The sequence below is a fragment of the Pavona decussata genome, unplaced genomic scaffold (assembly GCF_977016875.1).
Source record: "Pavona decussata unplaced genomic scaffold, jaPavDecu1.1 SCAFFOLD_48, whole genome shotgun sequence".
Classification (NCBI taxonomy): Eukaryota; Metazoa; Cnidaria; class Anthozoa; order Scleractinia; family Agariciidae; genus Pavona; species Pavona decussata.
The window spans coordinates 3,749,019-3,776,003 of NW_028145470.1; the positions used below are offsets into that span (position 1 = coordinate 3,749,019).

Below are 26,985 nucleotides of genomic sequence, written 5' to 3' on the forward strand. Positions count from 1 at the left end.
CTTTATTGCATAGCCACCCCTCTATCCAGCAGTAAAAAAAGTCAGTAAGATTCAAACCTCATTTTCCTTGTTTATCTAGCAATGCTGACTCTTGCTAGCTGAATATTTGTGTCAACTTCAATTTTAAAGCCAAAAAAACTTTTGTTCCTCCTTGATAACCCCCCTACCATAGACAAGGTGGGTCCTCATGATATCTGGAGATTTCCTTGGATTTTCCTTGCAGGAAAACACACCAAGTAAAAAAAGTGAAGAAAAGTACACTGAAAGACAAGCAAAACTTGTAAGACATTCAAGCGAGTGAATTTATTGCATTAAACACAAAATAAAACAAAATAAAATTGTATGTGAATTCTAATCCGAATCTTCCTCCTTCTTTTCCTTCTTCTTCTTTTTCTTTTTCTTCTTTTCTTCACTTTTCGGCGTCTGTCAGTGAAACAGAATAGAACTGACTCAGTGATTGTAAAAGCCGGCGAAAAAGGGGGAAACACTTGCTTAAGTGAAAACAAAACTTCTCCAGGTTTGCCGGAAAATTCGAGAATCAAATGCCGATATAGTTTTCGTAAGTTCTGAATCGCAAAAAACTAAAAAAAATCTGGCCAAGTTTGTCATTGTTTTTCGTAAATTTGTCAGTAAAAACTTTTCAAACAAATGCACGAGATTGCACGCCTCATGCTTCAAATTTTCTTCCCGCTTTAATCATGATGAAAAATACGTTTAATGCACGTGCACGAGTTCGTGCACGAACTGTTTCAACCAATTAGAGCTCGGAAAACACAGAACCAAACAAGACACGTGATTACTTTTGACGGTAAACAGGGAAAACCACGTTTATCATCAACGTTAATGAAAACAAACAATGCTTGAGTGGGTCGAGATTTCTCACCGCAGCAGATGATGTATCCATTTGCTCCTCTTCTTGTTCGACGGCGTGTTTAGCTTCCTTGTCTTTTTTCTTTTTCTTTTCCTTTTTGGATTTCTTAGCCGGCGTTTCACCGTCATCTAAAATATAGAAGGCAAGCACTTAGCATTTAATTGCGCTAAACTTTCGTGATCAAACCACGCACTTACCAGGGAAGTAAAAACGTGTACGAGGTTAGAGTTTGTGCCTAGTCGTTGAAATCCTTAAGTGTACTTTCCTGTGGTGCTGTTTATTTTGCTGTACAAGGTGGTTCCAACTTTTGAGTCTGTGGATGAAATCCTAAAGTGTGACCATTCAAATGAAAGCTATTGAGCAGTACTTTCCTGTGGTGCTGTTTATTTTGATGTACAAGGTGCTTGCATATGAATGGAAATTAATTTTCACAATAAAAACTATGCACAAATCCTCGCTTTCATAATGAGGTTCAAAGCAACTCGGAAATGGCTTATTTGATGTTGTATACAGACCTTCCTCAGCAGCCGGTGTGCTCGGTGTATCTGGGACGCTGGGGCCTGGTGCAGACTCTCCATTTTCCTCAGACCTCTTCCGTTTCTTTCCTGGTGTAGGAATTGTTGAGTCGGCAGCGGGGTTGTACGTCTTCACCTCACTGGTGAAAAAGAAACAACACAATAACTAGTGAGAAAACATCACCTCGTTGTGGTACACTATAGATAAAGAAAGAACACTGGGGAGAGGAAAAGCGGAGCAGGGATGGCACAGTGGTGAGAGCACTCGCCTCCCACCAATATGGCCCGGGTTTGATTCCCGGACTTGGCGTCATATGTGGGTTGAGTTTGTTGTTGGTTCTCGTCCTTGCTCCGAGAGGTTTTTCTCAGGGTACTACGGTTTCCCCTCTCCTCAAAAACCAAGATTTCTAAATTCCAATTCGATCAGGAAAGTGTCGTCAATTAGTGCTCTATGCTAAACACATTGACACTTGAATAAAGTGATTAATTTATTTTTATTTATTTACAGGTGAATTTGTCTGGGACAACTGTCAAGTTCTGCATACATGTATATGTCCAATACTGCTAACCTGTTACAACCCGAAAAAAGCCATTTTTCGACCTGTACAGAGGAACTAATTATGTCCATTTCAACTATGGGCCACGGCTCTATCTCAAAGCGTAAAACAACGAAATACACGTAGACTTGTATTTCCTGGTTTTTATATTTCGAAGCTTTGAGATTATTTAAGGTTAAGGTTTAGTCTGTTTTGTCTCTAGCAGCCTTCTGTGATAACAACCAAGTTAATCAAATGAAAGAGACAATAGTTTTAGCATCTTATTATAAATACCTTTTGTTCTCGTACTTGTCCACTCTAGCTTTGGCCTTTCCAGTTCCACTGATTCGTCTCAGCTAGAAAAAAAAAATATAACATCCGCATTACTTTATTGTTACTCAGTGTTAATAGAACACAAAACAGTCTGGTTTTACGCATTGGTCCATTATGCAAAATTGCACGATTTTTGAACTCAAATCTGTAGCGAGTGAGGAAATGGAAATTGAGGCTGGGGATAGATATCTCACATGTGCGCGAGTCATGCTACAAGTCGATTTGCATCTCCCTCCATAAAAGGATGGATCTTATCCGATCCTGGAACGGAACATTTCTGTTCACACGGGACCGTTCTGTTTATGGACATCGGGCCACATGGGACCAGTCTGTTATGGTGCAGAACTGAATCAAAGTGAGCAAAGCAGCTGTTTCTACCAGTTAAGCATGCGCAGATTGCACATTGAAGCTTTAAAAATGGCGAAAAAAACAGGTCCAGGTGTTTACAGAGTGACAGATCCATACGGGACCAAAAAGGTTCCAAAACTGGACCTGCTGTTTTTGGAGGTCAAGAAGTCAGACTGGATCGGGAACAGGTCCTGTGTCAACAAAACGACTATTTGTCAAGATTTTTTGGAACCATTTGGAACTGGTCCTCTTTGAACATGGCCTAAATTAAGCACAAAAAATTTCAATACCTGATTTTCTTCAAGTGCCTTGAGCCTCATTTCAAGCTTTGCTCTGTTTTCAATTCCCATAGTTGTGCCACTGTCTTCACCCAGGGCATCAACCCTTGCAGCGAGTGACGTCTTGGCAGCAAGCATTCTGGAGATCTATAAACATTGTTTCATAAAGTTGAATAACAGATGAAGAATTGCAGCCTGCAACTTTGGATCAAATAAATTAACTTTAAAATTATTTTTCTCAGTGTGCGAGTAGGCAGAATTCCGTATATCATGCAAGCTGGCAGAATTTTTCAATCCTGCCTGTGAACCCGGACAGATGTGTCGCATGATTGGATGCCAGAATTGGGCCTTGTTTTCCTGAGAAAAAATAAGGTTATTTGCTGGCCTAGGTTGGTCTGTATTGGGAAAAACTGTACCTGAGGATTTGAGTATGGCTCAAAGCTGCAGTCAAGTCCTCATACATAGTTTTTTTCCAATACAGACCTCCCAGCCAGTGAATAACATAATTATATTAATCAAATGTTGACAGGCTATAGATGACATTATTCTGCAAGGTTTAATGGTTAGAAATGAAGCATACCTTTCCTTTGTGCTTGGGTGTGGTCTGGCCAACAAGGGAAGCGTGGAATATCAGGCCATACTTGGGTGTGTCGTGTTTTGTCTTGAGTGCCCTGTTTAAAACACAAGAAAACACTTGTGTGATTAAGGTATCAACTATTTATTATGGAGCAGAAATTCATGTCCAATAGGCTTTTGTTCCTTCTTCTTTTTATGTACACTGTAAGAGCTACCAATGATGATTGGTAAGAAGAAGAAGAAGAAGAAGAAGAAGAAGAAGAAGAAGAAGAAGAAGAAGAAGAAGAAAACAAGGAAACTACATTTTCTGAGCAAAGACCATTTAAATTAGGGGTCAGATGAATGAACATCCAAAAGTTCTACAAGAAATCCTGAATCTTAGTGTGCATTCGATCACCCTTATTCCGGAATAGGAATACATACAATGATATTTACTAGAAATCCCTCAGAAGAGATTTTTGGAGTTACTGGAGTACAAAGTGGCTCTTAATGTCACTGTTCCGTTTAATATATCCAAACACACAAGCTTTAATGAAACGTAGAGTAATAAACTAAAGTAAGGACCACTAGACACGTTTGGCATTAATTTGGGGGACACCGCTCAGCAATTGGCATGACTGGCGACTTCTATTGCGTGACCATTTTAAGGCCTCACTTCTCTGGCACTTCCAGCTGCACCTAGGCCAACAACAAAACACAACAATGCACTGCAACAGCAGCACAGCTTGGCCAGCAGCGCCACTCCAAGAAGAGTATTGGCAGGTCGCAAAACTAGAGCGCTTCGAGCTGCCATCTAGGCCAGCAACGCGCAAACCTAATTAACTGAATGACCTATCATGCCTCACCTATCTCTCCAGCGCTGCTGGGTCGGACCGGAGTATTGGCAGGTCAATATTACCAAAAGTCATTGAAATGAACTAGAGAACTTAGCTTGGGGAAGTCGCTACGCAGACTTAACCGAAGCGCAAACGCCGATAGGCATCCCCAAGTTTATTTGTTATATCACAGATCAACCCCCAAAGGGAGGGAGGGAGGGTACATTTTTTACAGCGTAACAGTAGATAAAACCATGTCGTAACCAAGTGTGACTTAGAACCTTCTATCACACATTTAAAGCTAGACAGCGTTCAATGTCAGGGCCAATGGCCAGGGTTGTACTATGCTTATGATAGACTTTACATCATAGCAAACCCCCGGGGCTAAGGGCGTCACGTTCCATTAACTGCGTTTTACAATTGTATTGTAAAACTTTCTTAAATTACTTTGGATCACAAAACATTTGTAGAAAAGTCTTCCCAAATTTAAAGTGCACCTAACCCCCTTTTTTCTTTTGGCTTAAATAAATCTTTGCACATGTTCGAAATGCATTGAGCCTTTTTGCACCTTTTTTCAACCTAATCTTGACTTTTCATAGGCTGTAAAAGTTACGAAATCTAGCCATAATCTGTCCCATGACCGAGCTAGTAAGGGGCATGGGTCTATTCCTTACATGACATCACAAACCGCTTTGCATGCATTTTCACAAAGACTTAATACAATGCAAATCAGTTTGTGACGTCAAGTAATGAATAGACCCATGCCCCTTACTAGCTTGGTCATGGGACAGATGATGGCTAGATTTCATAACTTTTACAGCCTTTAAAAAGTCAAGATTTGGTTGAAAAAGGTGCCAAATAGGGCAATATGTTTTGAACAGGTGCAAAGATTTATTTAAGAGAAAAAACATTTGGGGGTTAGGTGCAATTTAATTAAAAACATTAAGAGAAATCTAACAGCTTTTCTACTTATTCTTATTCTGGAGTATGTTTAATCGAACAAGACCTTAATAGAGTACGGTTATTAGTGAACCATTTTATTCTACTTACCTGAATAAGGCCTTTTCTGCTCCCAGTATCTGCACCGTTGAGGATGGATGCTTCGCCAAATTCAAAAGAGAACCTGGGAGAGAACACATTGGAACTGTGATTTGAAAATCATTGGGGTTTACTATAAAGGGGACATACTGACCAGTTAGCCACCAACACTAGTCTCATGGAAAATCACTATTCACAATGACTATCATAAAATAACAGGTTAACATATGGCTGTTCAACTTTAAGGAAATCAATACAACTAAAGGTAATTCTTTCATGACACAATCTTAAACGTGTCAGAGTCTTACTTGAAAAAAAAAAACCCATCAAAACACAGCGTTTATCAAAAACTTATAAGAGATGTTTCGGCAGTTTAAAAAGACAAACGAGCAAACGCCTATCTAACGGTTCACAGCTTAAGATTCATGTGTAAGATTATATTATATCCATTCCTGACTGCAATTTAAGTGTTTTTCATATAATTCTTTCAGTTTATTTTTAAACCTTTATGGATGAAACAGCATTTCTGGCATTATAATTATTCAGTGTATATGCCAAAACAGAGCTAATTTAGAGCAATTTGGATTTTCAAGACCAAATGATCACTTATGACTCTCTTGCTTTAAGGCCTTCAAATATCCGATATTTCACAAGTAAGTTCCAAGAATATGGAACAACTCAAGATAACAATAATTCAAAAGGATTCATGATTGTCCTTATTCTTAATTAACACCTGTCTATTACTTGACAACATTGTTACACACTGTACTGTACTTTTAGCGAAGGTTTTACATTGGATGGATCACTCTTGGTGATTAAAAGATAATCAGACATAATTATGCAAACCTGCATGGGCAATAAGTCTCGCTCCTACTAGTTCCCCAACAAGAACAGTCAAATTTGGAGCAATGGCTGTCATACGATTCTTCAGGTAATCATAAAGCTGTGCACGATAGTCAGTGATTTCAATCACCTGAAAAAAAAAAAACCATATAATTATAATTTGTAAGCCTATAAAAGCCAGGAATAGACTATGTACTGAAACCCTAAACTATTCCCTCACAAAAATATGCTGAAAAGATTCATGTCAGATTCATTCTGATGACTAAGCACTGCTCATATACCCAGTCAAATAAACTAAAAATTTAACAAAATAATAAAAAGTTAATTGATCTGTCAATCAATCAACTTGTTTGACAAAGGCAACATACATCATTTTCAGTAATCAACATATTCTAACTGAAAAATACATCTTTTGTTATTTTATTCACCAGGCCCCAGTTGTTCAAAAGCTGGATAACTTTATCCCCTGGATAAGGCACTGTTCAGGGTCTAAAATATACTTCACGTTCAACGTTGTCCAAGATTTTCGTACACTTCCAAACTTAACTGTGGGTAGAGTGTGCATATTCGCTTGTACAAGAGGAAATACTGAAATCTTTTCCCAGATTGAAACTGTCGGATAGTGACTTATCCACAGGATAACGTTATCTGGCCTTTGAACAACTGGTGCCAGGCCCCAGTTGTTCAAAAAGTGGATAACTTTATCCAGTGGATAAATCGCTATACAGCAGATAAAATGAATTAGTTGGAATACATTTTATCGGCTGGATAGCGATTTATTTGCTGGATAATATTATCCACTCTTTGAACATTTTCATTAAGTAAACAGATACCACTCATTGACATTTAGATCCTAGCAGTATGGATGATCTGTTTGTCCCATGAACCTAGTTTAATGGCCTTAGCTCCCATGAGTCTCCTGTACCTCAATGGTAGAGCATCCAAACTAGTAATAAGAAGGTCTTAGGTTCGACTCCTGTTGGGATAATTTGAACAGATTTCTTTTTTTGAGTTCTTATGCCCTTGTCATTGACTGAAAAAATAGATATTTCATACTCTTTAATTTACTTTTGAAGGAGGAAGGAAAGCTGTTGAACCCAAGAAAAATCCTGGGAGCAAGGATGAGAACTAAGTTCAACAAATAACACAGAGTTCAAGATTCAAACCTGGACACATGTGCAGCCTACATATTACCTAGATTAGTGTTCACGTATACCTTAAGAAGAGAATTGGACACAAAAATTAATGAAATTACCTGATCACAGAGGTAGATGATGTTGTTAATATCTTCTTCTGAAATCTACAACACAACAGAACAAAATATAAAAGCATATAACACTATATTGTCAACAATATTAAAATCACAGTGCAGTACAATCAAATTTAAGTCACAAACTAAGACATAAGGATTCCTTCTACGAACATGGCCAAAATAGTTACATGTATATTCCTGCTTTGCTACTATAGCATCAAACCAAGTAAACAATTCCATTTTAGGAAATTTTGTTACAGTACACATTCAAGGTTGTCATTAAGCTTTGGTGAAGTTCTACAAGAAAAGTTTTTGGTTACAAACTAAAGAAATGACTCTATCATCCTTGTTGTTGTTGTCTGGTCACGTCCAACTCTAAAACGGCGATAATCTTCATTGTAGTAGTAGCCAGCAGTAATAGCAGGCTGCCAGCTTTTAATGACAGCACCAAGGATCACCTAAAACCTCTGACGTAAGGAGATGGAGGAGGGTGGAGGATTAGGAAGGGTTTGTTCTACTACATATATGTATGTACCTCTGTTCCCATGGAAATCTCGGCAGCCGCTTTAACTTCCTCTTCCACCTCCTCAGGTAGAATCTCAGACAGATCTGTTTTCTCAGCATTAACACGAGTACCTGAACAAATATAAATAAAGAGATAAATATTTTTTCCGAGTATGCCTGTGCCATTTATTGATAATTACATCATTCTCATTTATTCACCAGGCTTAACATATTCCATCACATTATTTCCACTGCACATATGCCACACATTGACATTCCAATCCTCGGAGTATGTAGGATGTTTGTCCCATGAACCCAGTTTAATGGCCTTAGATCCCACAAGTCTCCTGTAGCTCAGTGGTAGAGCATCCAAACTAGTAATCGGAAGGTCTTAGGTTCGACTCCTGATAGGAGCACTCGGATTTTTTCAGAGTATGCCTGTGTCATTTACTAATTAATACATCATCCTCATAAATATTGTATAAATAATTAAAAAATAACCACATACACACAAACAACCAATGATTGAAAATTTCTCCCACTCCAGGAGTCATATAATGTACTTCTAAATTTCAAGTCTGTGGACAAAAACCAAAAGCGTGACCATTCAAATGAAAGCTACTCAGCAGTACTTTCCTGTGGTGCTGTTTATTACGCTCTACAAGGTGGATTTAACTGTTGAGTCTGTGGACAAAATCCTAAAGTGTGACCATTCAAATGAAAGCTTGGCCTGAGTAGTACTTTCCTGTGGTGTTGTTATGCTATAAAAGGTGATTCTAACTTAGTTTTTGTCAAAGTATTCACCTACCCATTGTCTTGACAGTCTTTGCAAAAGCTAAGTTGTCAGTCACTATCTTGCCCAACTCAGGAAAATGCCAGCCATACCACTCACGGCATCGCATGATGTAATTATTAAGCTCTTTGTCCAAGTCATCCAGGAGGGAAATTGCCTGTACAATCATGGTGTCCACCTTATCTGGACTGAACTTAAGTTTATATCGTGATAAGCTGAAACAGACACCAACGAAAGTACCATATCAAACTTCAGTAAAATAAAAATTCATGCTTGCATATCTGAGTGCTTCCATTTGAACCACTACATATACAGTGTATGTAATAAGCATGTACCTGTGAGCCAATCCTAATGCCATTGCACTCATCTCCTTATCAGGAAGACCTAAAACAAACAAACAAGAGGAAGATGCCATCAAACCTGTCACATTTCAATATTATTTTATAAATAATAATATCATTTTTCAATGACAAGTCTTGTAAACAGCCACCCGAAAAACGGCTGCTTAGCCGAGGTGATAACTTGTGAGAGAGGTCTCAGTTGCTTATACCGGTAAGTGGGGTATTATGAAATCGTGGTCATTGAAACTAGTCTGCTGAAAAATGTGGGATGCTTTACATGTACACAAAGTGTTCCACTAATTGCAGGCTGCCAAGGGCCAACCTAAGGTGCACACTTTACATGCACAATGCATGGCAATGAGAGCAGAGGTAATAAGAATAATTATTGTAACATAACAAACAGGGATGGTTAACCCTTTAAGCCCCAAAACACTCAATTCAGACTCACTGTGTGGACACCTCGCTATTACGGACACCCTGATAATATGGACAGCAGCTGAATCCCCGGCAAAAATAAGTTACAGACATTTGTCTTAAACACGGAGCGATCCTATAAAAGGGAAGGACACGCCCCCTTTGCAGCACTTTGTTGGCTTCCAAACGGATCAGTATAATGGTGGATGACGTCGGTAATGGTCGAGGAAAAAAGAGAGAAGAACTATCGTTTGTAAAATCGAAGAGGGAATCGATTTATCAATAAAAATAAGCTAAACGCTAGCTATATATCTTGTAAGACACCAGAAATTAGCGAGACTAACGATAATAACGGAAATAATCAAGTTTCGTTGCCGCAATCGAAAGATTATACGAAACTTACCTCGAAATTCGAAATCCTTCCACCAAATACACAGTACAAAGATCGAAACCATTATAAACTGAAGCCTGCGACGAACTGGACATCTGTATCCCTCCATCTGAACATGCTGATAACCAAAACAAGTCTGTGTTGTTCGCCAAAACTGGCAGGATTTTCAAAATTTAGCAGATGTTTTCCGCTAAACGGCCGCTCGAGTCGTCATGTCGGGGTCAAGTTTATTACTGCTTACAAGTATATCTATCGATCACGTACGTGAAAACTAACTCTACTAATCCGCTGGAAGTGACAGCAATAAATTCTAAACTTCTATGCACAAGTCAAAAATAAAAACATCTAAACACATTTCGTACCTGATCATGAATATTTGCTAATTCGAAAAATCACCAAAGATATAAACAAAACACGACCCAATGTTGCTCTCATGTATCTTATTGATGAAATGATAATGGCAATGGCTCTCACATCAGTATTAAAATTAGCCAGTACCAAATATATTCTAAGTTTTATTATATACAGTAAGCAATAGAGAGGCCGGCTTCAAAAAGATTATCAGCTCCGTCGTCTTGCGTGCGATCGCTCGCCGCTTGAGACACTTCACTTTTCTCCTCCGTTTCCCGCTCCGTTGTTTCTTTTAGGCTTCGCTTCCGCGACTTTGTGTCTTTACTTATCTCTCCCCCACTAAACGACACAAAGGATTGAAGCGATTCCATCTCGGAAGCCGGTTTCAGAAGAACAACCTATTTCGAGACAGAGTTTGTTTACGAACTTTATCCTAATCATTTCGGAAATATCTCGAAAGGATAAGATTTTACCAGCCGATAAATGAATTTCCGATCTCAAAATAGACGGATAACTTAACTTTCTAAATTCTTCTCCTGTAGTCATATTCGTTGGATTGATTTTGAACAAAATAATTCGAACTAAAACAGCTTTTACGTCACGTCCTTTCGAATTAATGTTGCGGGAACTTGAACATGCTAAAATAAGATTTTTGGTAATCAACCAATCCGATACGCGCGTTTTGGATTTTTGATTGACAGTCTGAACCGTTCAGCCTGGTCTTATAGGATCGCTCTGTGTTTAATGACTGAAACAAATTCCTGCTATTACAGGCTCGCACTATGAAGGACACTAACACATGGTCCAGAGGGTGTCTGCAACAAAGGATGCTGACCGTAGTGAGCAGCATCTAAATTCTCCCTACAATATCACTATCTGATCAAACCTATAGGAAATGATTACAAAAGATAAAATCTTTTGTTATTGAAACAAATTCAGACTCCCAAACAGCACCATGGCCCGGTTGTTCGAAAGCCGATTAACGCTAATCCCCGATTAAAAGTTAACCGAGGTTTTCATCTTGCTCCTTAAAAATGCTTTTAAGGGCTAATTTTATGCTAATGGTATAGGAAAGCCCAAGTCAAAACTGTGGGACAAAAATCTTTTGGAAGCATCCTTACTGATTAGCAATTAAACTCCAATCAAAGTTCACGTTAACCCAGGATTAGCTTCATCAGGCTTTGAACAACCCGGCCCATAAGAATAAATGTGACCTTTTACCTGTTAGTATACGTTGTCGTGTGAGGTCACAAATGGAGAGAGGTTGGGAGAATATACAAGCTTAGAGGGTTAACGTCTGGTGCTTTACCTGTGATAAGGCTATTCAGCTGGAGTCTGATACCACGCATAAGTTCTTGAACAGCTGAGCTTGAAACACAATTCAAACTGAGCTTCTCCTGTTAAAGATGATTAATAAACAAAACAAAAAAAACCCAGTATGAGTTATGCAGCTTCAATAGCAAACTTAAGTATGTGGTAAAAAAAAAAAACATTGTCTTAAGTCAGAACATGAAAGGGACACTTTTAGTACAATGACATCCTGCTTAAAGGGTTAAAAAAAACCCACCAATTAGTAGTAGTATTATTCAACACACTGTACCACTGGCCAAATATGGTCATGGTGCACTGTATATTTCTTGTCTGTAGTCAACGAATATCCTATGATGTACATGTCAGGGAGAAGAATGAAAAAATAAAATCGTCTCCAGCTTTTCTGCAATGAAACTGTGCTTTGTTATTAATTTGTTGAGTAATAAAACAATATTATCCTGCTCAATCTTGCGCAATATCCCCTAATTTTACCCAACTCAGACTATGGCCTCAACTGCTAAGTGCCTGGTGATATTTTGTGCAATATTACAGGATAATATAATAACTTGTTAACTACGCTCATAAAGAAATGTGTTCTCAATGATCCAAAGGGATGCAAAACATCACAAAACAAAGCGAACTGGTGTGCTGAAATATATTTGGGTGAGCAGAATTAACTGAACATGAACTATAACAGGATAAGTTTCTATTGTGCAACCACAGAATAGTATGAGAATGATGTATTATTCAGTGACTGACACAGGCATACTCAGAAAAATGAAATCCGAGTGCTCCTATCAGGAGTCGAACCTAAGATTTTCCGATTACTAGTTTGGATACTCTGCCATATAGAATAGTAGTTTCCATACGAATGCTCAATCAAAATAACTTACTGATCACAGTGACGATTACAGGAGAGAACACTGTTCAACCTTGTGTGATTATCTGTGATTACAGTGAGTGTCACAGGATTGCATACATGTATGACCGCAAGCAATTGAAGGGGTGCCTGAAAGAAACCCGAAGTGACTTTTTTTGATAAAATGCTAGATTCTCCTTCCACATTGCCTTGTATTCGCTTGTGAAACAAAAGGAGAATTTCACCTATACATCACAAGTCATTTATGGCCTTATTCTGCACACCCCTTCAATTACAGAAAACTGTTTCTGCGTGATTGTAGAAGTTTAAGGACAGTGCCTACTTTTGTTACTATGCATATGTTCTGCACATCTCGAGATACCGGGTTTCCTATGGGTGGTGCCTACTAATACAGGGGTATTTTTGAGCAATTTTAAACTAAACGGAGAAAGCAGAACATAGTGTATTGGTAGGCACCGTCCTTAATTTGGTGCTGATTTTGCTATCAACAGTGTCCAGTGTCCATAGGCAAAATGGCCAGAGAAGTAGAGTATTTGCTTACCTTGATTACACCACCCAACTTGGCATCAGCGATGGCTAATTCTTGATGGATGTCCTTGGCAACAATTTTTTTCAAAACCTTTTTCAGGCTCTTGCTCATTTTCCCTTCTACCGTAGCAGTTGCAGCTGTGAGTGATATGTGGACAATCAAACTAAACATACAATACAACTGAATCTCTCCTAATGGAAATATAGTCTGGTTTCCGTGTGATCAAAGCCAATCACTCAGGTTTTGTAATGGCAGTGGTCATTGACAACTGATAGCAATCTTGCAGAAACCAGGTCTTAGGGCCTCTTCATATGAGCCCGGTCGACTGGGCTTGCTCAGTTTCCGGGATCTCGCCTCGCCACTCTTTTCTTTACATAAATTTTGATGTGTTCATATGAGAAGGCGGGCTGGCCCAGTTACCAAGATCCCGGTAACCAAGCTGGAAATTTTTCCCATATGAACACTCCAGGCCAGATACCGGGACTGTCCGTGACCTTGTAAGGTCGCTGACAAGTCGGAACACAGTTTCACAGGTATTTGGGGGGCCTTTTTGGCATTTTTCATCTTGGTAACCGGAATTAAATTTCCCATTTGAACAGAAGACAAAATTCACCACGCCTACCGGGCCAGCCTGGTTACCGGGCTCATGTGAAGAGGCCCTTAAGACTTGGTTCCCACTAGTGACATAACATTCATAATCATAACAATAGTGCCGTTTATGTTGCTCATGTCTTAGTGCAAACTCTTTAATTAAATCATAATCATAACAGCGCTCACAACGACTGACATCATCATAATCATAAGAAAATGATAGAGAGTATTATAATGTTTGTCAGTTGCTCTTAAAGGTATGCGTTTCCACTAGATCATAAAAACCTTCTGATTATGTTACAGTTATGATTTATATGATTGTTGTGTTGTTAGTGGGAATCAAAGCTTAGTGACAGGCATGATACAAGAGTATCTGAACAATTATACAAAAACATAAAGCCTGCCGCACACTTGAGTAAAGAGCTGAGCAAACTGCCTCGCGAGGCGATTAGCTCAGCTGTTTCATCACGTGTGCGGTTGCGTTTTTGTGAGTTTTTCCCCTCGCGAGGCCGTGAGGAAAATATCTATCATGTTTGATATTTGAAATTTCGCCTCGCGAGGCAAAATTCTCACGAAAACTCAACTGCACACTAGAGGAAACAGCTGAGTTGATTGCATTGCTTGGCCTCGCGAGGCAGTTTGCTCAGCTCTTTCCTCAAGTGTGCGGCAGACTTAAGGTTGTAAACAAACAGACAGCAATGTTCAACATTCTTGAATTTCAATGCTCTAAATGCTGCAGTTAACCTACCTGCCAGGGCTTCAGTTGTGTCATTGAACTTCTCAAAATGCTTTAGCTTGACTCTGTAAAATAGAAGCTAGTTTTAGAGGAATCTAAGCAAGAAATGTCTAGCAGATCGACCTTTAGCTAGCACTAAAAGAGTTTATAGTACCAAAACAAATTATAAATACAAGCCATATGTAAATGTGGATAATTTGCAGAAATACTTACACTTTACTAGCAGCATCTGGTGTCTCAAAATCCTTATAAAGGTTATCAATTTGCTGCAGTTTCTTTTCATCTAAAAGCTGATCATAACAACGCAAAGATTTTGTAAGACTTAATTCGTCCGGCAAAACACGGTTAGGAAAAAAAACGCGGTCTTGCAACGCCTGTTGCAACACAAAAACAACATTTTCTGATCACTAAAAACAGCCAAATACTTACCTTAAAAATTGCATAACCTGCAGGTGTTTCGAATAGCACTAACATGATTGATAAAGTGGAATATTTCGAATAAAACAATACAAACTACTTGCACATATTTTGTAGATCTTCTGCACGTGGAAAAATCTCTTTATAGAGCCTCGTTGTAGTGAGTGCCTCGTTGTCGTGTTTCCTAGTGGAGCGACCATACTGAGCATGAGCAAACCCAGTTGAGGAATAAACAAATGTATGGTAACAGGTGAATTTTTTTTTTGTTGCACTCTTTACGAAATGCTCCTTTTAAAGCTTTTATTCGGTATTCTGTTCGTCTGTTCGATTTTGGAAGCTTATGCAACTGGAAAAGAAACTGTGATTTTGGTTTCATTCGATGCTTTTCAGTGGGACTACCTCGACATGAATCGAACCAAGACGGACAACTTCGAAGCCATCATAAAGAACGGGGTACGGGCAAAATATGTGCAGAATGTCTTTCCGACAGTGACATTTCCAAATCACTACACCATTGTCACTGGACAGTACCCTGAAAGTCATGGAATAATTTCAAATAGCATGTACGATCCAGTTTTGAACGATTCCTTCTCAATGAACACGAACGATTCACGGTGGTGGAACACATTTAGCGAGCCTCTGTGGATCACAAATCAGAAACAGGGACATAAAAGTGGTTTGTGCTATTGGCCAGGCTATGATGTTGAATACCACGGCCTCAACCCGTCGTACACGACAAGCGGTTATGATTATGATAAACCTTTCGTAAGCGAAAATAACGTGATGCCATGGGAAGAGCGAGTTGATTTGGTTATCAAGTGGTTAAAGGAGCCTGACCCCCCATCTTTTATTGCGCTGTATTTTAACTCTCCCGATGAGGCCGGCCACTGCTGCGGACCATACTCTGTAAATGTTACAGAAGAAATGAGGAAAGATAACAACATCACAGGTTACCTTCTGGACCAATTACGCAAAGAAGGTTTATTGGATGACGTCAACCTAATTATCACTGCTGATCATGGTACTGCTGCTTATAATACCAGCACAGTTATCAAGTTTGATGATTACTTAACACCTGACTCTACAGTTTGGACTTCCGCTGGTGCTTACTTTCTTTTACATGCAACCAATGTAACTCAAGCTTATAATAAACTGAAGGATCTGGAACAAAAACAATCACATTTTACCGTTTTCCACAAGGAAGAAGTGCCTGACAATCTTTATTTCAAACACAGCATCCGAGTGCCTGAAATTGTTGTCATCATGGAAGAGCATTGGTTAGCATGGATTTCAAGTCTTTATAATGCAACACTTCCCGATCATGTTATCACAAAAGGAACTCATGGCTGGCTTCCATCTCTACCTGCGATGCGTCCCTTTTTTATCGCTCAGGGTCCAGCATTTAAGAAAGGTCATATGTCTGGTCCAATTGAAATGGTCGATATCTACCCACTGATTTGTCACATACTCGGGATAAAACCTGCGCCGAACAATGGATCTCTTGATCGCATTGCACACCTACTTGACTCTCCACCACCATCACATGGGTATAGACTAAGCACTGGTGAGATCATTGCGCTGGTTATCGGCACTGCAATTGGAATTACAATTTGTATGTATGCTGTTCTTATGGTGTGCAAGAATCAACGTAATGTCGGAAGACATGACCGACCTGGAGAAGTTGATGTGCCGCTTATAGATGGTCAGTTATTTGGTGACGAGGATGATGAAAATGTCATTTAACTTTTTCACCTGAACTCAAAACTGGGACATTGTTTTTAAAGTAGTCATTTGAAATTTTTAATATAAAAAATGAACAGCATCAGAGAAGAGCAAAGCTTGGTAACTCTCATGTTTAAGATTATTTCATCCACTGGCTCAAGATTTAGAATCACCATGTACAGCATAATAAACGGCACCAGAGGGAAATACTGCTCAGTAGCTTTCATATTGAATAGTCACACTTTAGAATTAAATCCACAGACTCAAAAGTTAGTACCTAAAACCACTCAGCTGCACCTCGTGGTTTTAAACCCCAATAAAACACTGCTGCTCGTGTTTTAAACATTACTTTATTAATAATCATCCTTTTAGTTATCATTATTTTGTTTATGCAGTCATGTCATGATCATTATTTTACTAGCCATTTTCTTTTATTTACCACCGAAAGGACACATGTTAATAGAAATAGTTAGATTTGGAGTGTTGCTAAATAAACAATTTTAATAGAAATAGATTGGAGTATTGTAAAATAAACAATAAATTTAACCCTTCTCTGGCTTACTGTCTTATTGGGGCTGAGCATTTGTCCTCAAAATTTCTAAGGGTATTTGAACAGCTTATTTGTCCCTAGCCTGCCGTGGGCCATTACGCTTGGTGCATAACTGGCCTATATTTAGTGCATTTCAGATTTAGCTCAGATCCACCGGAGATTTTGTGCGTGGCCATCAATTCCTTCAGGAAACGTTGTTCCAATGGTTTATCTGCTGCTTTGCATTTCATTTTATGAAAACAAAGAGAAAACGGAAATCTTGCCCATAATCATCTACCAAGTTAGAGCAGTTTCATAAAGTGTCATAAAACCAAAACCAAAGTTATTACTCTGGTCAATCGCAATAGATGTAAACAACACAATGAGCCAATCAGAATTCGAAGCAAATACATGTAACTGGCGCCAATTGCGGGAAAACGCATGCGGCCAAAACACGATTGGTTTTGGTTTGGATTCCCATTGGTTGAGAAAGTGGCATGAGTTTTGTTAACCAATCACAAAGCGTCATAATGCAAAACCAAAGCAAACGCGAAATTATTTTCGACACTCAACTGAAAACCACTCTAATTTGCATTACACCAATTAAAGTAACATAATTTGAACAACCTTCTTGTGTGCACGGTATCGAAAATGTCACTAAAATTCTAGTAACATAATGACAACATTGAAAGTGACTGAAATAAACTTTTTACCATTTCCAGATGTCCTGCAAAGGTTTTTCATTACTTATCACTTGTATGGCACTTTCTGCAAAATTAGGAAAAAAGAAGTGCATTGTTTCTACAATACTTATGTACCTAGGGAAATAAATTTCTCTTTTTCTAAGTGTTGCTCCCTTAATAATAGCAAGTGCACAATCATCGACCTGTTCCCACTGAACTGCGACATTCTGAATTTGATGCCCCTTGCTTCTTTCACGAGCATTCTCTGTGCCAATTAGGCCAAGAACGCACAGTGTTAAAGAGATTCCGCCATGTCCTTGCAATGCTAAATCCTGCCTCAAACTGCCAAAAAAGCCATGAAGAGCGTGCTTATTGCCAGCATAAGTTGCAGACTTTGGTGCTGGAATGACGCCTGCAAGTGACGACACTACTACAATACTGCCATTAGTCCTCTGAAGTCCGGGGAGCAACAACGTGGCAATGTTTATGTAACTGATGGTGTTGACGGCAAAGTATTGAGGGACTTTGTTCAGGTCGCTTTTCTCATTCCAGAATTCATAACAGGGCATGAAATGATTGAGGATTAGTATGTCTGGCCCATCAAACGTTTTCTTTGTCTCCTATAGAAAAAAGAATATTGGGCTGATGTGAGATGATGTCAAATACTTTCCCATGCCCATTTCTGAATTTCCTGGATGGGCCCTTTACGTTAGGTAGTTAGGTAACTTAATGCATTTTAGGCTAAATTTACACAACACCTAGGAAGACCATGTAACATGATACGATTTCATGTTTTAAACAATAAAGACTGATTGATTGAAAAGAAAGTACTGGAAGCTGAATTGTCATGCAAAATTATACAAAGGAGGTAAGAGTAACAAAGGTTTTTAGAGCTAGAACTGGGGGATCATCAAGTTTGTGAACAGGAATACCAAAACTCCCTGTAGCCTCCCCCCCCCCCCCACCCCACTGTTCATTATAAGAACCCCTTGTACTCCCAGTTCAGTACAAGAACCCCCCTAGACCTTCCCTGTTTATAATAAGAATCCCCTGTCCCCCCCCCCCCCCTGACTTCAGTTCAGTATAAGAACTGGCCCTACTCCTTCGGAGTTCATTACAGAGATCCCCTGTATCCCCCTCCATTTCAGTATAAGAACCCCCTAGACCTTCCCAGCCTCTGCACCCCTCCAATTCAGTATATAAGAACCCCTTGTGCCCCTCCCTCCAGTTCAATAGATAGATACATAATTAATTTTTGATATATACACACACATAGATATGTTTATCAAAATCAACCTATCAGCACAAAAGTTGAAATACACTGACGTTTACAAACAAAGTTGATACAGGAAAGCAATACAACATAATCTAAACAACAACTATTATAGAAAAAAGCCTTAAAATTAGCTACATTCTATGTTAGATTAAGCAATAAAATAAAAAAGGAATTCTTAAAGTAGTCCATTCTACAATTAGGTATAGCTTTTTGCCTTGTACCAGAGATAACTAATCAATAACATCACTAAATACAGTCGAACCTGTATATAACGGCCCTGTATTAAGCGGCCACCCTCTATTAAGCGGCCAGTTTTCAAAGTCCCGATTGTTTGCTCAAACAAACGCTGTAATTGTTACCTGTATTAGGCAGCCACCTCTATTAAGCAGCCGCGGCCACCCTGTAGCAGTCCTTTGTTTGTCTTTCTTTGTTATTTTTTACCAGAAATAAAAGCTGCAGGAAACATTTCTTTTTCATCTTGAAGTTTTGCCCAGTAACCAATTGTTTTGTCATTTGATATAATTTGTCAGAGCAGTTAAAGAATGTAGGGCACTTTCCAACAAAACAATAAAAACAGTAGGTCACCGAATTAGTTTTTGAGATAATTTGCAAAAACTGAAATTTAGAGGCCCTTTTTGCAGAGCAATGGTGTCTGAGATGACGTCAGAACTAACCTTAAAGTATTGCCCAGCAACTGAGTTACAAAGCTGTTTAATTATAGCTTTTCCACGTGATCAGAAACATTTTTTTGTAATCGTTCAAAAAAGCCTCAATCAGATCTAAGGGTAAATAAAGTTTCAATCTTTCTTTCTTTCTTTCTCATTCGTTTATTCATTCGTTCGTTTCGTTCCTTCCTTCATTCATTAACAATGGAAAACTCTTACAAGCCACTTTAACATACGACCAGCTGTTGGTTTAAATAAATTATAGTAAAGTTGAATGTAACTTTTTTAAATACAAATATAAACAGAAATAACCGACTAAATCAGCATAAGAAAAGCAATTAATTTGTCACTGTTACACGAACAGTTTCACAGTAGAATCGCTCTGCACATTCAGACAGTCTTAGTTCTTTAAGACATTTGCCAACTGACTATCACATAAATTCCAGATATAAAATAAAGCCCAAATATGTAGGACTAATAATTAACTGTAAACTTTAACATGTGACTAGCTGTTGGTTTAAATATAGTAAAGTTGAATGCAACTTTTTTAAATACAAATACAAGCAAAAATCAACTATAAATAAACGATGTTTTGGTGTCTTCATGACACCATTACCAAGTTGAAATATAAATTACACTCTGAAAAATTGTCAGAAATAACTGACTAATATATAAATCAGCATAAGAAAAGCATAATTATTTGTCACTGTCACACGAACAGTTAGACAGAAGAATTGCTCTGCAAATTCAGGCAGATCGGTCAGTCTTATTTCTCTATGATATTTGCCAACAGGCTACATAAATTCCAGATATAAAATAAAGCCTAAATATGTAGGACTAATAATTAACATCAAAATCTGTGACTTAATTTGAGAAGGTTATTATTAGTCTGCGAGCTTTACAGAACTGACAGCGATAAATAACTACTGAAGGGGTGCCTGGAAAAAAGCCCTTAGTGACCTCTGATAAATGGCTAGATTCTCCTTCCAAATTGCCTAATATTCATTTGTGAAAAAAGAGGAGAATTTGACACCCCTTCAATTGAAACCAAAGACTTAAGTATTTAGTACACTCAGTCAACTCTTGTCTCATGGACACCTCGCTATTACGGACACACAGCTAATCGGGACAGTAGTTAATCCCCAGCAGAAATAAATAATACAGACATTTGAGTGAAATAAATTCCTGTTATTAAGGACGCTTGCTATTAATAGGATGTAACTTGCGGCCCAGAGGGTGTCTGCAATAAAGGTAGTTCACTCTATTCCAAGTCTTGTCATAATAGTTAACTTAGGAGATGTACACATGCCATGATATACTTGAAACAAAATTCTACCATTTCCACATGTCCTGCAGAGGTTTCTCATTAGATGCAACTTGAATAACACTTTCCACAAAGTCTGGGAAAAAGAAGTGAATCGTTTCTACAACACTGATGTACCAAGGAAAATACATTTGTCGCTTTCTTAAAGCAACGGCCTTGATCATTGAAAGAGCACATTCATCAACAGGCTCACGTTTTATATTCTTCCCAGCTGGATGAGCTTCAGTTGCTCTGCGAGCAGTCTTTGTGTTTATGGATCCTAAGACACACAACGTTACTGAGATTCCACTGTGGCCCTGAAGTGCTAAATCCTGCCTCAGACTGTTAAAAAATCCATGAAGAGCATGTTTGTTGCCGCAGTAGGGTCCAGTCCTTGGTGTTGGAACAACTCCCACAAATGACGACACCACAACAATGGTACCATTTGTCTTCTGAAGTCCAGGAAGCAGTAAGGTGGCGATGTTTATGTAGCTGATGGTGTTGACGGCAAAGTATTGAGGGACTTTGTTAAGGTCACTTTTCTCATTCCACAATCCATAATAAACCATGAAATGATTTAGGATTAATATATCAGGGCCATCAAATAACTTATAGGTTTCCTATAAATTAAAAGAATTAAAACATAATGAGATTATTATATATTTCAAGGCAATTTGTTTTGAGAGAAGAGTGGTTAAACTAAATACTAAATAAATGTGATTATTAAAATTAGTTGTTTATCAGCAATTTTTTTTAAATCAAACTATGGTACATAATTTTTAAGCCCTAAAATGCAAGGAGGGTATTAAAGCATTAGGAATGAGAAAAATAATTAAGCAAATTTAAAATTCCAATTGCACTGCCCCTTTAAGTTACTATTATCCTCATTCACCCTGGGCAGATAGTTGGGAATGAGCACAAGTCTACATTCAAGGACAAAAGATTGGCTACCCAATTTGACTTCCCCCACCCCAATAATTAAGGTAGGTAGTAAGCTAAGGATGAGAAAAATCAATGCTTTGGTTTAGTACTTTGTCATCGTTTGCACACCCCCCCCCCCCCCCACAACAACTTCCCCTCCCCCTAGGAGGGAGTCTCATATAACTGAACATGACAGGGGTGTTTGGTGTTTATCATACCTTTACAGGGGTGGGGGAAATTATTTTGTGTATTGGTAACATAATAAATTATAAGAGTACCAAAATATAAACTCTTGACTAGGGGGGGGAACAAAGTTGGTGCAGTGGTAGAGCACTTGCCTTCCAGCAATGTAGCCCGGGTTCGATTCCTGGACTCGGCGTCATAAGTGGGCTGAGTTTGTTGGTTCTCTACTCTGCTCCGAGAGGTCTTTCTCTGGCTACTCCGGTTTTCCCCTCTCCTCAAAAACTAACATTTGATTTGATTTGTGTTGAGTTGAGTTGATTTGAATTGCTTTGATTTAATAGGGGATACCCTTGATAGGGATAACCTCTGGTATCTCCTGTTCATGTTATCAATGTTTACATTGATCAGAAGGAATAAAGTATTGCTATAAGCATTGTTATCTGTAAGGCAAGTGGTCAAAACTACTATACTCGAACAGGACCCACCAAACCACAAAATAGATGGTGGTCTCTCCCTGCACCCCCCCCCCCCCCAGTTGTTCCTCAACCGCAATGATAGTGTCTTTTTGCATAGCCACTCCACTATCTAGCAGTAAAAAATTACAATCAGATCCAAACCTCACTTTTCTTTTTTATCTAGCAATGTTGACTCTTGCTAGCTGAGTTTTTGTTAGACAAAGTATCAACTCAAGTTTTAAAGCCAATAAAATTTTGTCAGTGATGTTCATAAGATAGGTGGTGTCCTCAATAACCCCCCTACCTAGGTACAGCAGACTGGGATGGAGATTAGTTTCCTTGCTAAAACGGTAGTTTTTTTAGGTTTTTGCAGTGATTTCCCTTGAAAGCATTATGACAAGAAACTGTTGTCCAGGCTTCCAGATTTTAAGAGTAAATCTGGAGAATATGATAAGAAACAGGAGAGGGGGTAGTAAGCCATCAAATCGGGAGACTTTGATTAAGTTGGGAAGGTTGGAATCTCTGATTGTGATCTGAACAACAGAAAACTATGTACTAAGAGGAACCATTTGGTTTTTCTGAAATAATTATTATGATCATGATTAATTAATTTGTATGAACAGATAATCTTACAATGAAGGCAGTAACTTCTGCAATTATGCGAGAGGAAAAAAATCCAGCAGAAAAAATTTCAGACTTGAACGCAAATTATATGACCTTACATTAAAACCTACCCAGGGTTCGTACTCTTTTGAGCTTTTGAAATTTCATGTCTTCAAGTTTTCCATGACCTAAATTTGACCATTTCCTTGGACATCATCTTTCATTTTGGGTATGTTTTTACTATTTTCTTCACAAAAAAAAAAAACAATTTATTTTGTACTTTTTAATAAACATCATTTTCCATGACTTGCCATGACCCACACCTAAATTCCATGACTTTCCAGGCCTGGAAAATGAAATTCGTAAATTCCATGACTGTCCAGGTTTTCCATGACCCGTACGAACCCTGCTACCCTTTCTTTTTTCGTAACTGACTTAAAAAGGCAATATTATTGAAAGATCAGAAGTTGATGTAACCTATCTCAGCCTAAAAATCTTCTCTGCCTTCAGTCTCTTTATTATCAAGTGGACTGCTCAGGTTAAGTCCCCAAAAAATCATAATCCTAAATTACATTTTGCACAAGGAATTGTACATATTATGGTGCATCACGAAATCTTGAAGAGTAACTTCCTAGATATAGATTTTGTGATAAAAGTTAAAGCTAAAAAATCATGTTTTGACCTCTCCGAGGTCATTTAGCACACGTACATTACAAGCAGTTAAACTGTCTTATTTTCGAAATGCTGTTTATCAAAGAACCGAAACCAAAACTAAACAAACAGTGAGATTCCATCCACGTGAAATTATTTGTTTAGATCAGTTCTTATTATTGTTTTATTGTTTCATTGTTTGATGTCCTTTTTTAACTCTTCAGGATCCTTCAAGTCTGTGTGCAGACCACTGATCATGAAAGCACTCATTCTTTTAGTAAACCCACTATCTATCTACCATTAATTTGCCTCCATCAAAATAATGATGATTCTTCAAATCGGTCAGCAGTAATAATAAATTATTATAAAAAAATATAGTTAAATGTATAAATAGACAAAAGTATAAATTAAAGGAGGTTTAAAAATGCCATGGTAGAAGGGGCATTTACCACCTCACTAGGTAAGAAGTTCCATTAATTCTCTTATTGTTCTGGAAATATATGAAAATAATTACTATAATTATTATAGTAGTCAGTACGGGTGAATGGGACCTTGTAAGCTATATCATTAACATGCCGCCCCAATTGATCCAGAGGTTTCACATACTTCACAATGTCAATCCAAGTTTGCCCATTGTATTTTGTATTTTGTATTTTTTATTTAATCCACATGATCATGTTACGTCAGGTTACAGTACATAGGAAAGGTAAAGATCTGAGACTGGTAAAGATCTAGACCTATTGCTTCATCAAACAAACCATGAACTGCCAGCCATTTATGAGTGGTTATGTTCAAATAAACTAACCCTGAATTTAAGCAAGACAGAATGCTAAATATTTCAGCCATGACAAAAAATTAACTACAATATTCACCCCCCTCTAAAACCAGCAGATCAGTGTCTCGAGCAGTAACTAATAGACAAGTATAAAATATTTAGGACTAGCCATTGATTGCTTTTTGTCTTAGCAAGACCACATTGATTACATAAGTAGTAAAATTAGCAAAAGTGTAAATATTATCACAAAACTTAAACGTCTTGTTATAAACCAGTCACTTGTAAGTATTAGCTTCCCCATTGTGAATACATTGTAGCTACAAGCTGAACATTTTTTGAAAGCTGACTAATACAGCTTAATATGGACTTTTCCCTTACAAACATTTTCAAAGCCGAGGAGACTTTTACAATGACAAACTTAGATGTCTTCAGAAATCACGTTTGAAACTCACCAAACATAAGCAGAAGCGAACAGTGATTTTATTCCCATGTTTACATACTAATTAACCATGAAATGTGAGACATAATGTACTTGAAATAAAAGTCTACCATTTCCACATGTCCTGCAAAGGTTTTTCATTACTTGCAACTTGAATAACACTTTCCACAAAGTCTGGGGAAAAGAAGTGAATCGTTTCTACAATACTAAGGTACCAAGGAAAATACATTTGCCGCTTTCTTAAAGCAATACCCTTGATCATTGAAAGGGCGCACTCATCAACAGGTTCATGCTTAATACTCTTCCCAACTGGATGAGCTTCAGTTCTTTTGCGAGCAGTCTTGGTGCCTATGTATCCTAAAACACATAGTGTTACTGAGATTCCACTGTGGCCCTGAAGTGCTAAATCCTGCCTCAGACTGTTAAAAAATCCATGAAGAGCATGTTTGTTGCCGCAGTAGGGTCCAGTCCTTGGTGTTGGAACAACTCCCACAAATGACGACACCACAACAATGGTACCATTTGTCTTCTGAAGTCCAGGAAGCAGTAAGGTGGCGATGTTTATGTAGCTGATGGTGTTGACGGCAAAATATTGAGGGACCTTGCTAAGGTCACTGTTCTCATTCCATAAACCATAATATCCCATCAAATGATTGAGAATTAGTACATCTGGCCCATCAAATAATTTATTTGTTTCCTAACAAAAACATTAATTACCGGTATTATGATGACAATAATTTATTATTTGTTACTACTTGTTACTCTTAGAGATAAAGGAAGGTAAAGTAAACCTGTGTTAAGTGGCCACCTTTGGGGAATGGTTGACCTCTTATTAATTATAAATACAGGTATAGTAGTACAATGGAACCACGTTAATACAACGAACCTTCAGGCTGTGAAAATAACATGGGGGTAACAACAGGGTGGTTGGATTAACAAGGTTGTAAAACTAAGGAAATGACTGGAATTTCAATTCATTCGGAGAACAAAAAAGTGGTTGCATAATGAGGTGGTCGTTGTGGATTCCACTGTTTAAGAATGTGGTACAGGGGACGCCAGACACTGACAGTGTTTAATCTAGGCAGTGTCTTTGCATCAAGACCCAAGGGGCCATAAGGGATGACAACTATACAGCAGGCATTCCCTCTGCCATCTCACCAGCCCACCTTTTTCTCCTACTTTTTTTGCTTCCTCCCCTCAACCTCCCCAATATTACATCTGCTGAACGGGCTGTTTCCAGGGGCAGATTTAGGAGGGGGGGAGGGAGCCCCGGGGCCCCTTTTATTCTTCCATTTTTTATAAGTTTTTGTTACCGTCTTTTGAGTGGTATCATGCACTCAATCCTTTCAAAAACTCTTCTAAAAGTCTGTCTTCTGAGCCTTAACTTTCAGTCACAAATGCTCCCAGAATTGCAGTAAAGCAGCATCTCCGTGAACATGAACTTTTCATTGGGGTAAGGGGGGGAGGGGGGGGGGAAGGGGGATTCTTGCGCTCTTGCCACAATTTCGTCCCCCGCCCCTCCCCCTTTCTGGATTTTCTGGATCCACCCCTACAGAGTTTCAGTTTTTTTCAAATTTAATTTAATCTAATTTAAATCAAGGCTTTCTACTCACAGCAGCTAACTTCTTAGCACCCTCCAAAGAAGACAGGTCAGCTACAACGTAGTTTGCTGATTCAGCGCCTAGCTCTCCACAGCGTTTCACAACCTTTTGAAGTTCCGCCTCCCGCCTAGCAACGACCAAAAGTTGAGCGCCAAATTTTGCATACTGATAAGCGAGTTCCTCGCCGATTCCGGTGGATGCTCCACAAATTACCACCTTTTTTCCTTTCAGGGATTCAGGATTGAAACTTTCCATCATGTACCAGGCAATTGAAACTGCTACAAGAGCTGTGAAAGCCCCAAAGAGCACAATCTTTGACATAGTGCCCGCCATTTTGTCCTTCGCATTTGCCAAATAAATATACCCTTAGGGAGGGGTACGTGGAGAATTTGCGCTGTGATAGGGTACGGTGGTTTTGTTTGGTCAAACTTTCAACGGAGAACTTAGTTTCTTTTGTATTGAAGAAAGGAAAGAACTTGAAATTTGTGCAAAGGAGGAAAGTCGTCTCAAAGATTT

At 38.5% G+C, this 26,985-nt stretch overlaps 3 protein-coding genes across 5 annotated transcripts; 1 reads left to right on the forward strand and 2 right to left on the reverse strand.

Annotated features, from left to right (window-relative positions):
- Positions 1–278: 278 nt before the first annotated feature.
- Positions 279–14,833, reverse strand: LOC146481843 (nucleolar protein 58-like). Its single transcript, XM_085107793.1, has 17 exons — positions 14,676–14,833; positions 14,460–14,536; positions 14,259–14,311; positions 12,932–13,056; positions 11,509–11,596; positions 9,038–9,086; positions 8,718–8,917; positions 7,941–8,041; positions 7,409–7,453; positions 6,157–6,283; positions 5,323–5,395; positions 3,462–3,552; positions 2,894–3,028; positions 2,217–2,278; positions 1,387–1,526; positions 884–999; positions 279–423 (listed from the first exon to the last, which is right to left on the reverse strand). Exons 1-17 carry the CDS (start codon positions 14,718–14,720, stop codon positions 352–354), a joined length of 1,599 nt encoding a protein of 532 aa, XP_084963919.1. The 5' UTR covers positions 14,721–14,833; the 3' UTR covers positions 279–351.
- A 38-nt stretch (positions 14,834–14,871) lies between these two features.
- Positions 14,872–16,937, forward strand: LOC146481844 (bis(5'-adenosyl)-triphosphatase ENPP4-like). The gene has a single exon (XM_085107794.1). It carries the CDS (start codon positions 14,904–14,906, stop codon positions 16,404–16,406), a length of 1,503 nt encoding a protein of 500 aa, XP_084963920.1. The 5' UTR covers positions 14,872–14,903; the 3' UTR covers positions 16,407–16,937.
- LOC146481845 (hydroxysteroid 11-beta-dehydrogenase 1-like protein) lies at positions 16,931–26,913 on the reverse strand. Of its 3 annotated transcripts, none has more exons than XM_085107796.1 (2): positions 26,482–26,877; positions 16,931–18,217 (listed from the first exon to the last, which is right to left on the reverse strand). In XM_085107796.1, the coding sequence occupies exons 1-2, from the start codon at positions 26,800–26,802 to the stop codon at positions 17,624–17,626; spliced, it is 915 nt and encodes a 304-aa protein (XP_084963922.1). In that variant the 5' UTR covers positions 26,803–26,877; the 3' UTR covers positions 16,931–17,623. The 3 variants fall into 3 exon arrangements, with proteins under 3 accessions (XP_084963922.1, XP_084963924.1, XP_084963923.1); XM_085107798.1 differs by lacking the exon at positions 16,931–18,217 and adding an exon at positions 20,739–21,461 and having other exon boundaries at positions 26,482–26,913; XM_085107797.1 differs by lacking the exon at positions 16,931–18,217 and adding an exon at positions 24,892–25,565.
- Positions 26,914–26,985: the final 72 nt, after the last annotated feature.